Source organism: Pseudochaenichthys georgianus, chromosome 8, assembly GCF_902827115.2.
Source record: "Pseudochaenichthys georgianus chromosome 8, fPseGeo1.2, whole genome shotgun sequence".
In the NCBI taxonomy this organism is placed as follows: domain Eukaryota; kingdom Metazoa; phylum Chordata; class Actinopteri; order Perciformes; family Channichthyidae; genus Pseudochaenichthys; species Pseudochaenichthys georgianus.
The window spans coordinates 6,039,833-6,052,574 of record NC_047510.2 but is presented as its reverse complement, the minus strand read 5'-3'; the positions used below and the strand labels follow the sequence as shown (position 1 = coordinate 6,052,574).

Here is a 12,742-nt window from a genome sequence, read left to right as displayed (position 1 = left end):
GTTACAGTACGTAACCTCAGTTCTTCAAGCTAAGGCATTGCTAAATTAACAACTCTTGGCTTACAGAGTGGTAACATGAGACCGATTTTTATATATAAAATATAAATGTATTTTAATTTTATAATTTATTTTAAATATTAACAATATAACAAAATAAATGGAAATATATACACCGGCAAATATTTAATATAAATACCTTGTGTGTGTGTATAGCTATTGCTTTATCTGATTAATGTTATTTTCATATGAAAGTCCATGATTATAAGTATGCAGTATCATAACTACATCTTTGATGTTTATAAAAAACCAAACCGTTTGAAAATTGAGCAAGCTATGGTTATTTAAATAGTAAACCATAATGTTATGAATAAGAGCACTGCCTGTGGCAAGATGGCGGCCAAGTGGCAACGTCGGTCTCCATTGGCCAGCAGCGCGGGTGAGTCATCTAGTGTTTATATATATCTCTATGTGAACGCTCACTCACTGCTAGCTATGTAGCTAACTGTTAGGCTACTTAGCTTGCATTGCTATGGATCTAAAGGTAGCACAAGCTAACTTTCATAGCACAGCTTTACTTCTCACTTAACACAATAAAGAAACAGACCGTATAGCACAAACAACACAAATGATCAATACTTACATATATTTTCACTTGTAGTATTATAATAATTGAAATGCTGGTTCTTCTGGGGGTCTTCTGTCCACGCCTTTATATATACAGTATATGGTCCACGCTCAGCTAGCTACTGCACCTGCCTGCACTGTACAAACGCTGGAGGACTGGGCTGTCACTCGAAAACTGAGTAGCCAATGGGGACGCACCCCTGAAAGTCCCGCCCACCTGGGAGGTTTGTGTCAGAATCTCAAACAAAAAATGAGGGAGCGCAAAAGAGAGTGCTGCAGCGAGAGCAAAAGTCTGATCATTGAGAAAGAAGAAACAAGAACTGCAAACAAAAACCTATGTTAAAACAAAGAAAAAATACTTATAGTTTACATGATTACACAAATTATTTGTTTGCAACTTATAGTTTTATTTTTGAAATGTATTTTACTTTGCTTGACTCAGTTTTTTTTTCTTTTAAACTGATAGTTTTGCTTTATTATGAACAAGTTTGCTTTATCTTTATGATACAAAACTAATCCCATAGTTTGGTGGATGCAGTTTGAACCAGAGTAGCAGCATGGAGGTCGGATCGTCACCAAAATAAATAAATAAGTGGTCCGAAAAAGGTTAATGACAACATAAATACACATAGCCTTCCTCAGGCAGTGTGTTTGTACCCGAGACACCCCCTTGACGAGGAACTGTAAGAAATGATCGGGGAATCCCTCCGGAGTGGAGTCATGACGACTGGATCTGAATTATGTTTTTGTATTTGGTGGTTTGTGTTCCAGCTGTCGATCAGCTGTCGATCAGCTGTGCGCAGCGTCTCCACTGCAGCCTGTGCATCTCAACCCCCCCCCCCCCCCAACTCTATATCCACCAGTTAGAGGAAATATAACTAATGTGTTGTGTTATATTGGCTGTACAATTTACCACTTATGGTGTTCTTAGTTTCCATACCTCCTGTGTTTTACTAGCGATTTATCAAGTCTTGGCAAACGGCATGGTCAAAATCGAAAACAAAAAATGAGGGAGCGCAAACGAGAAGAGCTGCAGCGAGAGCAAAAGTCTGATCATTGAGAAAGAAGAACTGCAAACAAAAACCTATGTTAAAACAAATAAAAAAGACTTATAGTTCACATGATTACACAAATGATTTGTTTGCAACTTAGTTTTATTTTTGAAATGTATTTTATTTTGCTTGACTCCGTTTTTTTCCTCTTAAACTCAGTTTTTCTTTATTCTGAGAAAGTGTTGTTTTATCTTTATGATACAAAACTAATCCCATAGAGGGGACCTTTATTGAAGTGAAATTCAGTTTTCCACTCAGTTTTTTTTATACATGCACATGCTTCTTATATAGGTATACAAATACACACAGTAATGTTTTGTGTGCACACATGCACATAGATACAAATACACACAGTGATATATTCACACTAGAGGATCTAGAGCGGAGAGGCAGCCAGTCTAGCCGGAGCCAGAAGCAGTTGGGGGTTCGGTGCCTTGCTCAAGGGCACCTCGGCAGTGGTCCAGGAGGTGAAATGGCTCCTCTCCAATACCAGTCCACACGTATTTTTTTAGTCCGACCGTCCCTACAAACTGAACCACTGCTGCCCTACTAGTCTGCCACTTGAGTACCCCAACTGTCCTCAGAAATGTGATGGACGTAGAAACTGATTTATCTACAAATGGACTCAATTTTGACTCCAATGTTGTGAACAGTCATTTCTACATTGTATGATGTAGAAATGTTTCATTTTTTGCTAGTTTTGCTGATATAGGCTTGTTTGTCGGGGGACATCTTACTTCTTCCTTCTCTCTGTCTATACCTGTGTACTCTCATGTTCCGATTAACCCAGCTTCCCCAAATTTCTTTCTTTTTGGTGTCTATATACGCCGGGATCCGGAGTCATGGATGATCCTGCGGTCCTGAGTCCTGGATCTTGAGTCGTGGCTGTGGTCCTGGATCATAGGTCCTGGATGGATATCCTCGTGGATTCATCTTCCTATTATACAGACATGCATTTCCAAACATTTGGACTACCTATGTTGTAAATGTATCATCTTTTCAATTTACACACGGCATCTATTGCACGTCTGTCCGTCCTGGGAGAGGGATCCCTCCTCTGTTGCTCTCCCTGAGGTTTCTCCCATTTTTCCCTTTAAACTGTGGGTTTTCTCCGGAAGTTTTTCCTTATACGATGTGAGGGTCTAAGGACAGAGGGTGTCGTATTGTCATACTGATATTCTGTACACACTGTGAAGACCACTGAGACAAATGTAACATGTGATATTGGGCTATATAAAAAAACATTGATTGATTGATTGATTGATTGATATGAGTGATTAGCAGACTTAATGTAAAATGAATATATAACAATTTTAATCGATCAAATAGAACCTGATGTCTTTCCTACATAGGCTACAAAGTATAAATGAGTTGTATGTCATGTATCTGTCTAAATAAATTACACTAACAATCACAAATGGTGCTTTAAATATAGGTACAATTTAGGTATCTGAAATACATATCTAATTGACCAAATATTGTTATATTTACTAGGAAAAAATCAGACTAAATAGATATATTTTAAACAAATAATTGCTTAAGCTCTTTCATTTAAAATGTTATATTGTTTTACTGTGAAATGATTACATATTATTTGACGTCCCGACTTCCAGAAGATGGCAGTACAAAAAAACACGCTCATGACCTTTTATTTAAAACCTCAGAGAAGAACTAGCCTACCCACAGTCTTGTTCCGGTTCCAACCATTCGAGATCTAAGATGGCGGACCGGCGGCGAAGGAGGAGGCGCGCGTCCCAGGACAGCGAGGACGACGACGAGTCCGGTTCGGGTTCGGACAGCGGGAAGTCCGGCTCCCCGACCACCAAGAGCCGTGTGAGAGAACCCGAACCGCCGGAGGTGACAACAATCCGACCAGAGCCGAAACCCGTAGTGGAGTCGGAGTGTGTGAGTAGCTAACCCGCGTTAGCTTCCCAAGCTGACTGTGACATTTACCGTTGCCTTAAACAACTTGTCCCCGGGGGGCGAGCGCTGAGTTCGGCTGGGTGATTTGAAAATGCTGCGATAAATGAATTGCTTATAACCAATTTACACCTTACATAAACGTCTTAGGGCTCCTTCAGTAGACTGCGTTAGCTGGAAGGAGCACCCACGTTAGTTGTTAGACCGTCATTAGAGAGTTTGTGTATAGGCTATATTTACTTTAAGTGTGATAAATAAGCAGTTTTAGCATCAACAGTTGAGGTAGTTAGCCCAACTTTACTGTAATGTTGTCCTCCGCTGTGAGGCGTTAAAGCGCCGGTTAAAACACATTTACAGAGGATACATTCAGCCATAACCCCGGCTTTCCCTTGATACTTTGCCTTGCTCGAGTTTGGGTTAATTTTGACCTCAATATAAGAAGCTCCGGTTGGCTTTGTTAATATGACAGTTTCCACCCTGATGTTGGTAAGCATTTTTTCCGGTTAGCACCCGGCTAGGCCCCGCTAATGCTTTCCGCCGTGCCACGTCCAGCGGGAGAATTCACTTCCAATGACCCGGGGGTAGAAGAGGGTATAATACGATAGTAATATTTTATTGTCAGATCAAGTCTTAATGTTTTCTTGCATTACAGCAGCTTCCTTTGCAACATCAAACAAATACAAATATTAAGACACGAAACAAGGAAACAGACATTAACATAAACTGAAGACAACATGTTCAAAACCCTTTAACGTACATCTGACCTGGGATTTGACTGGGTTAATTTCAAGATCGTGTTGTGCTCAAAGGAGCGCTTTAGTCTAACTGTATTTAATCGTTGAACCCTGTATCTTTTGATGGTAACAATTCAAATTCACTGTTCAGGAAATGTTGTTGGCAGTGGCGGCTGGTGGAAATTATTTTAGGTGGGGCTATTGTAATGGTGAATAAACCACACGGGGAACATTTTGAGAAATGACCCCTTAAATTATGATTGAGATATGAGAAGACTGATCAATACCTCCATAATCTTCAGTGTGGTTAGCTATGAATCTTCCAAAACTTCCAAACACCTTGTCCTGGACATAGTTTCTACAGTAAACTGTGCAACAGTACAGTAGGCCCATACAAACTGCAGAACACCGGTTCTTTGGGAACACTCAAAATGATTTAATTCCCATTTAAAATCAGGAGACTAAATACGAACATTATATGCAGACACAGACGTGGTTCAGAAACACAGAAATATTAGAAAACGGACCATTAAGGCAAACAAATCTAGTTTGATGGATGCTGTCAACTCAACTATATACAATAATGTGTGTGTGTTTATTTATCAAGGGCACATAGTATCTGTCCCCAGCTGTTTGAAGAGCAAGCATGGGAAACAAAAGACAGCGTTTGCCTGTTTGCATCCAGCTAGTCACACACATTACACTCCCTGTAATTGACATAATTAATAGATAGTTTAGCTTCTCACCATCATTTGCTGTGGCCCACTGATGTTAACGATCGTAACTGAAAGGCTGCCTGTCAAACGTAAACATTCAGCCACGTGACTCGCAAACTCTCGCGAGAGTTTTACACAAGACGGATCCTTTCTAGCCATAACCAGTAGTTTCGGCAGCATAGTTTACAGATAGCAACAGTCAGCAATGTGTTGGATGCTGCTGGGGCTGAGTGAGGGCTCCTTTCTTGGCGCCCAGACGAGAGAGGGTAATGATACACGCTGCGGCCAGGCAGGAAACATGTGACTTATCAGTAACTTTAGACATCGTAACACAATTTTAAACAAGATTTTATTTTAGATTATACATTTTTACTGATGCCAACTGTATAATATTTACCTTGTTCATTAAAAAAAAAAAAAAAAAAAATTTAAAATATATTTTTAATTTTGAATGACAATCAAACATGTGGAAAGAGGGGGGGCGACGCCCCCTATGGGGGCCGCCTCTGGTTGTTGGTCACCCTCACTATGTTGTTATGATTCATAGTTTCTCACAGGGTTGTCCTACGGAAGAGTTGTTGTCGTTTTTGAGAGCAAACAATACAATGCTGATTTTAGTTTTTGTGTTTTTCAGGAGAGTGAAGATGGTGTAGGTGAAGGTAAGACATTTATTAATTCACAACATCTTAAACCTATCCTTAAGCCTTGTCAAATTGAACCAGCTCACGCTAGAAACGGGAGATTTGGCTATGCAGTTTCCATCATGGAAGCAAATCTCCACAATACGTGTTTTTCCTCTTTGTGATTTTTATGTTTATTAACATTGCACACACTTAAATCAGGCTCTTTATGTTTTTCCCGGTTAACATAACATCCTGTAAAACCTGAAACCATTTTTTTTCAAGAACCATAAAGCGTTCCATTATTTGTGTAGTTTTACTGGTTTCGGTCTTCTGTTTTTAACTCATGTCTTGTGCGGCAAATGTGTGATGTGAACTACGGTATGATGATTTGAAACCATTTATTAAGGAATTTACATAACAATTACTGTATTGTAATATATAGTCAAAAGGACATACCGTAATAAGTTTTTGGCCATATCCCTTAAGCCCCGGCCACACGAGAACGATAACGCAAACGGATCGCAATCATTATCAAAAAGGTCTTCCGTCCACACGCAACAGGCACCAGAAACGTGTCCGTTCACACGAGACCGCTCGAAAGTGCTGGAGACGCTGTAGTACACATGCCAGGCCTGTAAGTGGCGCTGTAGTCTCGCCACAAAAGCAGCGAAGAAGACTTCCCGCGCATGGTTGCCCTTCTGTTTATTCTCCGCTGTGGACGCTCTGGCTCTTTTTCTCCCTCCCCGAGGCAAGCGTTTGCTCCTGCTGTAAATCTCCCCGGTAGTCCACCAGCAGATGACAAACACCCACCTCTCCGCCGCTTCCAAGGGACGAGGGAACCGTGCGGCAGAGTTTCAGTTAGATTTGTTTTCGACGGTCAACATGTCCGTTAAAGTTGAAATCTTCCAGACAAAATTAGAAAAGTGCCGGACAAAGGTCTTCTTTGTTATTTATTGAGCTTTAAAACAAATGAATAACGACTCTATATTATAATAAAAAATGGAGCCTCTCTTTTCCTCCCCCTCTTCTGAGAGCCCAGCAGCTGATCTCTGAGCAGGAGAGGCGTGGCTATTGCTTCAACGTTATCAGGAAATGATCGTATCGGCGTAAACACGGAGCCGTTAGCCCCCGCAGAGCGTTTCGTTTGCAGATCTATCCACCTTGGGACCCGTTATATTATTGTCATTTTTCTTTTTATGACGTGCGATATTAAGTAGGCACATTAACTCAAACACATCATGTTACAATTATTTTGCTGCTTGCTACAAAAGGAAAACTTGCGCGGCTCTCATGTCAGGGGTACTTGAGTGAGTGACATGCAGGCTCTGCATGCACAGCAAACCACCAATCACAATCATTCTTGATCAGATCACAGCAGGCCCCGCCCCGCTAGTTTGCAGACCATCAAAACATCGGTAAAAAATTAGTGGGGGACAGGAGGACAATACCGGCGAGAATGAAGATTTACTTCCAAAAAGAAAATCAACATCTGCCATCTGGAACTATTTTGGATACAAAAAGGTTCTTCTCTTCTTCATTCACAGATGAACCCCCCTTTTTTCCCCATGCTCCCGGAACCGTCCCGAAATACAATCTAAGCCGTCCCGAAATTAATATGGACCGTCCCGAATTTAAAATGTTAGTTTTTCTACATTATCATTAGTTAAAATCATTCAAAGTGCCCGTTAACATAAATAAAACATCATACAAATCATTAGATGATAATTCATCAACCTTTTTATTTGAGTAAATCATTCAATCACATAAACAAAGGCCAAATATATTTAAACAAACACACAAACGAGAAAATTACTCTAATATTGAATCCAATCAAGTCCCATCCAATTAACAAAAAAATCCAACACTGTGTCCTGAAGACAGAACCCAGAGTAACCACTAACCAGGATGACAGTCTGTAACACAGTCAGGAGACCTTGACAAACGGCCCCGCCCCCTCGCACACAGACGGGAGAGAGAGATCTCGTCTGGATTGGAAAGCTCGAAAATACATCATAGACGCATGTTGTAGTCTTATTGCATATTAGAAACGGAGTTGGTAAAACTAAAACTGCGATATAATGTGTATGTAGCAATAATACATATGACATATATTTTTTAAAATGTCTCCAGTACCGACAAAAAGTCTGATAACGTCGGGGCTTAACGTTACCACTGTCTTTAATAATTCCGGCCCGTTTAATACCGGGGCTCGGTACCCATCGCTACATGGGGAGAGGCGCAGCATATTGCTAAGGACTAAATACGATGGAGAGTTCTCTTCCTTATAACCCATAGGCCAGGGGATGAAGAGGAGTAAGTAAATAAAGAGGCTGGCGCTCCAGGGTCTGGTTCTGTGCGTTTTTGTGATGCAACGGTAAAACATTTCAGAATTCCTCCACGGGATGCCATTGTACATCACTCAACCCGCGAAATACACACACTCAGTACATAGCTAGACCCGCGAATTTGCGGCTGTAGCTACGTACTGTGTATTTTGCGGGTTTCTAAATGTTTTGTGCGTGTGTGTTTATGTTGACAAGGAGGTTTAATAACTGTGTGCTACACAAAACGTGCAGTCGGTTTCATTTTCATCTCCGTTTGTAGTAGAGTTAGCAGGGTATTTGTATTTTAACTCTCGTCCCAAAATTATTTTTTATCCTCCCCGACACTGTTTTTTCCGACGACGGGATGTCCTTAAGCTCGAGCCCTGGACACGCATTATCATGACATGTTAGATCATGACTTAAGGTATGATGAGTCAACCAGTTAAGATCCAGACGTCCGTGACTAAAATCCTTCATCCGGTTAAATATAGTTAAAAAAACCGCAATATATATCGCAGGGGGAAAATATATATCGCAATGTCAGTTTTTTTTCAATATCGTGCAGCCCTAGCTCATACCCACAGCTTTTGAAACATGTTTGAGCCAGAATTGAATTACATGAAAAAAATGATCTAATGTTCTCTCTTTCCGTGTGTTTTGTGCAGCTGTCCTCTCAGACTATGACAGTGCTGATCCGGAGGAAAACGGCTCCCATTCAGAGGTAAAACACTGCAGCGGTATGCAACTGGTTTAACTGGCATTCATTATGGAACTTCAGTAGTGTAAAGTCAAACGTATAGCCTATTATTCCAGTACGACGCATTGAAGAAAAGGAGGAAACATGAACACGAAAAGCAGTGTTGCTGTTAAAACAGTGGTGCGGGGCCGACGTTTTTTTTGAAGGCCGACCGGAAGTTAGCATCACAAGGGCTCCCTCCATAAAGAAAAAAAGAAATAATTTGTATTGGATTTTGGAATGTTGCAGAAAATAATTTCAGTGGCAAACGTGACACTTTTTGACACTTTCACGTTTTGTTTGGCAGAATAATCTCCATATATTAACGCCACTGATTTATATGAAGTATATATTTCATCGACAGAAGTAAAAATATAACTATAGGCTATAACAAACTACTTGACCTCACAGCTGCTAAGCTAAAGGCGGCTAATGTTTGGCGTGATGATGCTTGGTCTCATTTAGACACTTTATAACAGGTAGAAGCTTACGCCATTCACTAATGTCTTGTCGGTGTTAACCACAGACCTAATTTGAGGCATCTCACCCAAAAACTATGTTGGCTATGTGGTTAGTGAGCTGGAATTGGGAAAGTGAGTCCTGAAAGTCATTACCGTCTTTAAACACAGCAGAAGTCCATACCATCTTTTTCTGTTTTCCGTCGTCCTGCTTACGAAGTCTTTTAACCTTCATGGTTACATGTTGTTTTCTGGAGGAATAAAAAAAGAAAATTCTGTTTAGCCATAGCTAGCTTTAGTAAACATATAAGACTTCTTTCTGCAAAGTGATATGCATGGATGTGGTCCTATTTGATCCAACATAAATAAATAAATAATGTTAAACTACACGTTCCTGTGTTCCCTCAGGGAGTGGAGGAGGAAGAGGAGGCCGAGCAGTTCAGCGATGAAGAAGCTCCAGCAGCACCAACCGAGCCCAAACCGACCACCACAGCCGAAGGCCCGTCAACAGTAGAGGAAGTCGTGGATGTGGAGGAGGTGCAGGAGGGGGAGGAGGTGGAGGAGGTAGATGAGGAGGAGGAGGAGGAGGAAGAAGAAGAAGAAGAAGAAGAAGAGGAGGAGGAGGATAAGAATGAAGAGAAAGAGGCAGAGGAAGGAGGACAGAGTAAAGAGGAGAGCAAAGCCGAGGAGAAGGGAGACCTGGCCGGAGAGAGACAGAGCGGGGACGGGCAGGTGAGACTCCCTGCACCTCTGGAACTATTTATTATTATGGAAATAATTTCCTCTACAAATGCAACAGCAGTATACCTAACATAAAGAGAAAGTAAAATAGTGCAATTGACACAATGGTGCAAAAATAATGCAGGAATGAGTAAAGTATATACATCAGTGATGCAAATTAGTCGCTTTTCGGCGTCTCTCGCTTTTTTAACGCTGATTTGGGTGACTTGTGTAATTCGTGGAGAACCGAAGAGTTTTCGTTTTGGGGGGAGGGGGGTCGGTCCGACTGACGGACAACTTCTCACTTAAAAAAAGAAGAAAAAATCTAGACCGCAAAATAATTAAACAAGCGAGTGCCTGTTTTTCCTGGCCACGTACAGGTTCCCTAAACACAACACGAGCGTAACGGGTCTTCACGTGGTTATGTCTCGTCTGAAAGGAGTGTAGACTAGAGTGCTGACGGAGAGCACCGGAATGCCGCTCCAGCTCCTCAAATATTGCAGTACCCATAAGGAGCCATACACATGCCGCAGTGTTTGCGTGGCTGTGTCTTTAGTTGTAAGCACAGTGGCGATCTGTTGTTATTAGCATCTGGTTAGCTAGCTATGCTAACGAATTTAAAGAGCTTTTTTACAACCAGGTGGAAGAGAGCTCTCTCCTGAGATGCTCAAATAACCTCAGCTCAGTGAGGTCAAGGCACACCTTGATATGATCATTATAGTTATTAATGAGACATTGGAGACTAAATGAAAAACGGGTATAAAATACTATATGACAGTAACAAAAAAGTTGTTAAAAATAACAAGAATAGAGTGTAAAAGGGGAGTGATTTGTAAAATATCCAAAAAGAAAAATCTGCTTACAGTTCTGTTTCAAATGGGTGTTGAAAGATGTATCCATAGATCTCTTCATGTTGCTCTCAAAGTGCACCAGATCAGAGTCCTGCATCGGGTACCCGACGGGTGACCCGCAAAAAAGGTGATTCGCGGGTGGTATTTTTTCAAACGCTTTTTTCCGGATTCGGTTCTGGGTAAAACAAAGATGATGCGGGTCTGGTCTTTTTCTTTACACAGCATGAAAGAAAGGCGAAATTAATGGGCGGTGATTTTTGTTTTTTTAAGCAGAGGTTGAGGTCAAATCAAGCAATCTGATTGGTTCTTAGCCGTGATATACTGAGCGTATACCACGGGTCGAATTGTAAGTTACTTTTCACAACAAGTCAGTATCCCTCCGCGTCTGAGAAAAACAGTATACAGTTGGGCTGAAAAGCAAACTGAGCTTTTCAAACTATAACAAGAAAGCAGCAGAGAAGTAACGGGGCAGAAACCCTCCTTTTTACGCAGCGGTCCAGACATAGACATCAAATGGCAAAACATATTCAGTGTGCAGTTCCTTTGGCATAAGGGCAGGGATTTCTAGATGCTTTCCAAGGTTTGACATAATGAGTTGTGCTACTTTTAAAGCAAGCAACGATGTTTTCAAATCTGTAATCAAAGAGGTCCTCAAAAACGCCATCGACCAATCAGATTGCTTGATTTGACTTGGCCGTTTTATAAATATATTTACATTTCTTCTGTTACGAAACAAACTTACAAAGCATAAGATGGAAACATTTAAGATTAACTTCGACCTCCGGGGGGTCTTAGTTACTATGGAGGAGTGGATTGAGCAGTGCCTATCTCCAGAAAAAAAAGCACCTAAACGACGACATGCAGAGCTCCGTGAAGAGCAGGTAGACCAACTGGAAAATACCAGCATTCAAAAGCTTTCTGATGCAGGTCTTGAAACAAAGCAGAGAAATGATGACCGTTAGTGGCCACAGGTGCGAAAGCTCTCTCCAGAGCTGCTGGAAGCCGAATCTCGGGGACCGGAGAAAGTGGAGCAATATTCTCGCCACGCCGAGCAACAGCCTAGAACAACCTCAACCTATACAAGTAACCACGTAAGCCATTCTACTGATGCTGGACAGTTTTTCAGTGGGTGCACAATAAACGGCAACATACAAATTAATGTAAATAGCCATATAATCGATCAACGCTCTGTCTAATATGTTCGCTATAGCTGTTATTGCATAGCAACCACCACCAACTATGTTTCGTGCAGAAGGCAACGGAGGGACTATTTTATTTTGAACATCATTATTTACTAATAAAACTATTTAAATTGGAGTGTGTATTTTTCTTTCAAATTGCCACACTTGGGCCCTTTCTCATTTCTCGAACTCCCCTCCTCGACTCCTATCCTCGATACTTAGTCCCGCCCACAGGAGATTCGCGGAGCAGCCGAGGAGGGGAACCGAGGAGAGAGGAGGGGAAGCAGCAGGTGGTTAGAGAAATGAGAACTCCTCTCCTCTGAGTGGTCATTTTAAAGAGACGTCCATTAATGATGACAGGAGGCACAGCAGCCCTCTGTCGGATGGACAGATGTGTTCATGACGACTTATATATTTACTTTGATTCATTCACAGTGCGGTATAATGAGACAATAACAGGCTACAGATGCGGACACACACACGCACACACACATATATATGTATATATTTATATAAATATATACAATTTCAGAATCAAACAGAGCACTCTCATAACAACGTAACACTATCAGAGACGGGATATATCCCCCCCCCCTGGTCGCTATAATGAGGGAAATAAATTACGGGCCAAAAGTTGTATTTACAAGTATTAAAAGTAAGCAGAGGACACCAAACCAACTGAGACCTGTCTGTCCGCTGCATACGCACACACTGTACCACACACGCCTACACCACACACACGCACATACAGCTCCTAAAACAGGCTACAGCCGTTGTGTATTTTATTGTGAAGCACTAAATGG

General features: G+C 41.3%; 1 protein-coding gene across 1 annotated transcript in view; it reads left to right on the top strand.

Moving 5' to 3' along the window:
* Window positions 1-3,382: 3,382 nt before the first annotated feature.
* Window positions 3,383-12,742, top strand: part of casc3 (casc3 exon junction complex subunit) — a 29,564-nt gene continuing 20,204 nt past the window's right edge. The window contains exons 1-4 of the mRNA XM_034089021.2: window positions 3,383-3,581; window positions 5,681-5,705; window positions 8,659-8,714; window positions 9,596-9,919. Coding sequence (XP_033944912.2) covers window positions 3,396-3,581; window positions 5,681-5,705; window positions 8,659-8,714; window positions 9,596-9,919 — 591 coding nt within the window. The 5' untranslated portion in view covers window positions 3,383-3,395. The remainder of the gene's footprint in view (window positions 3,582-5,680; window positions 5,706-8,658; window positions 8,715-9,595; window positions 9,920-12,742) is intronic.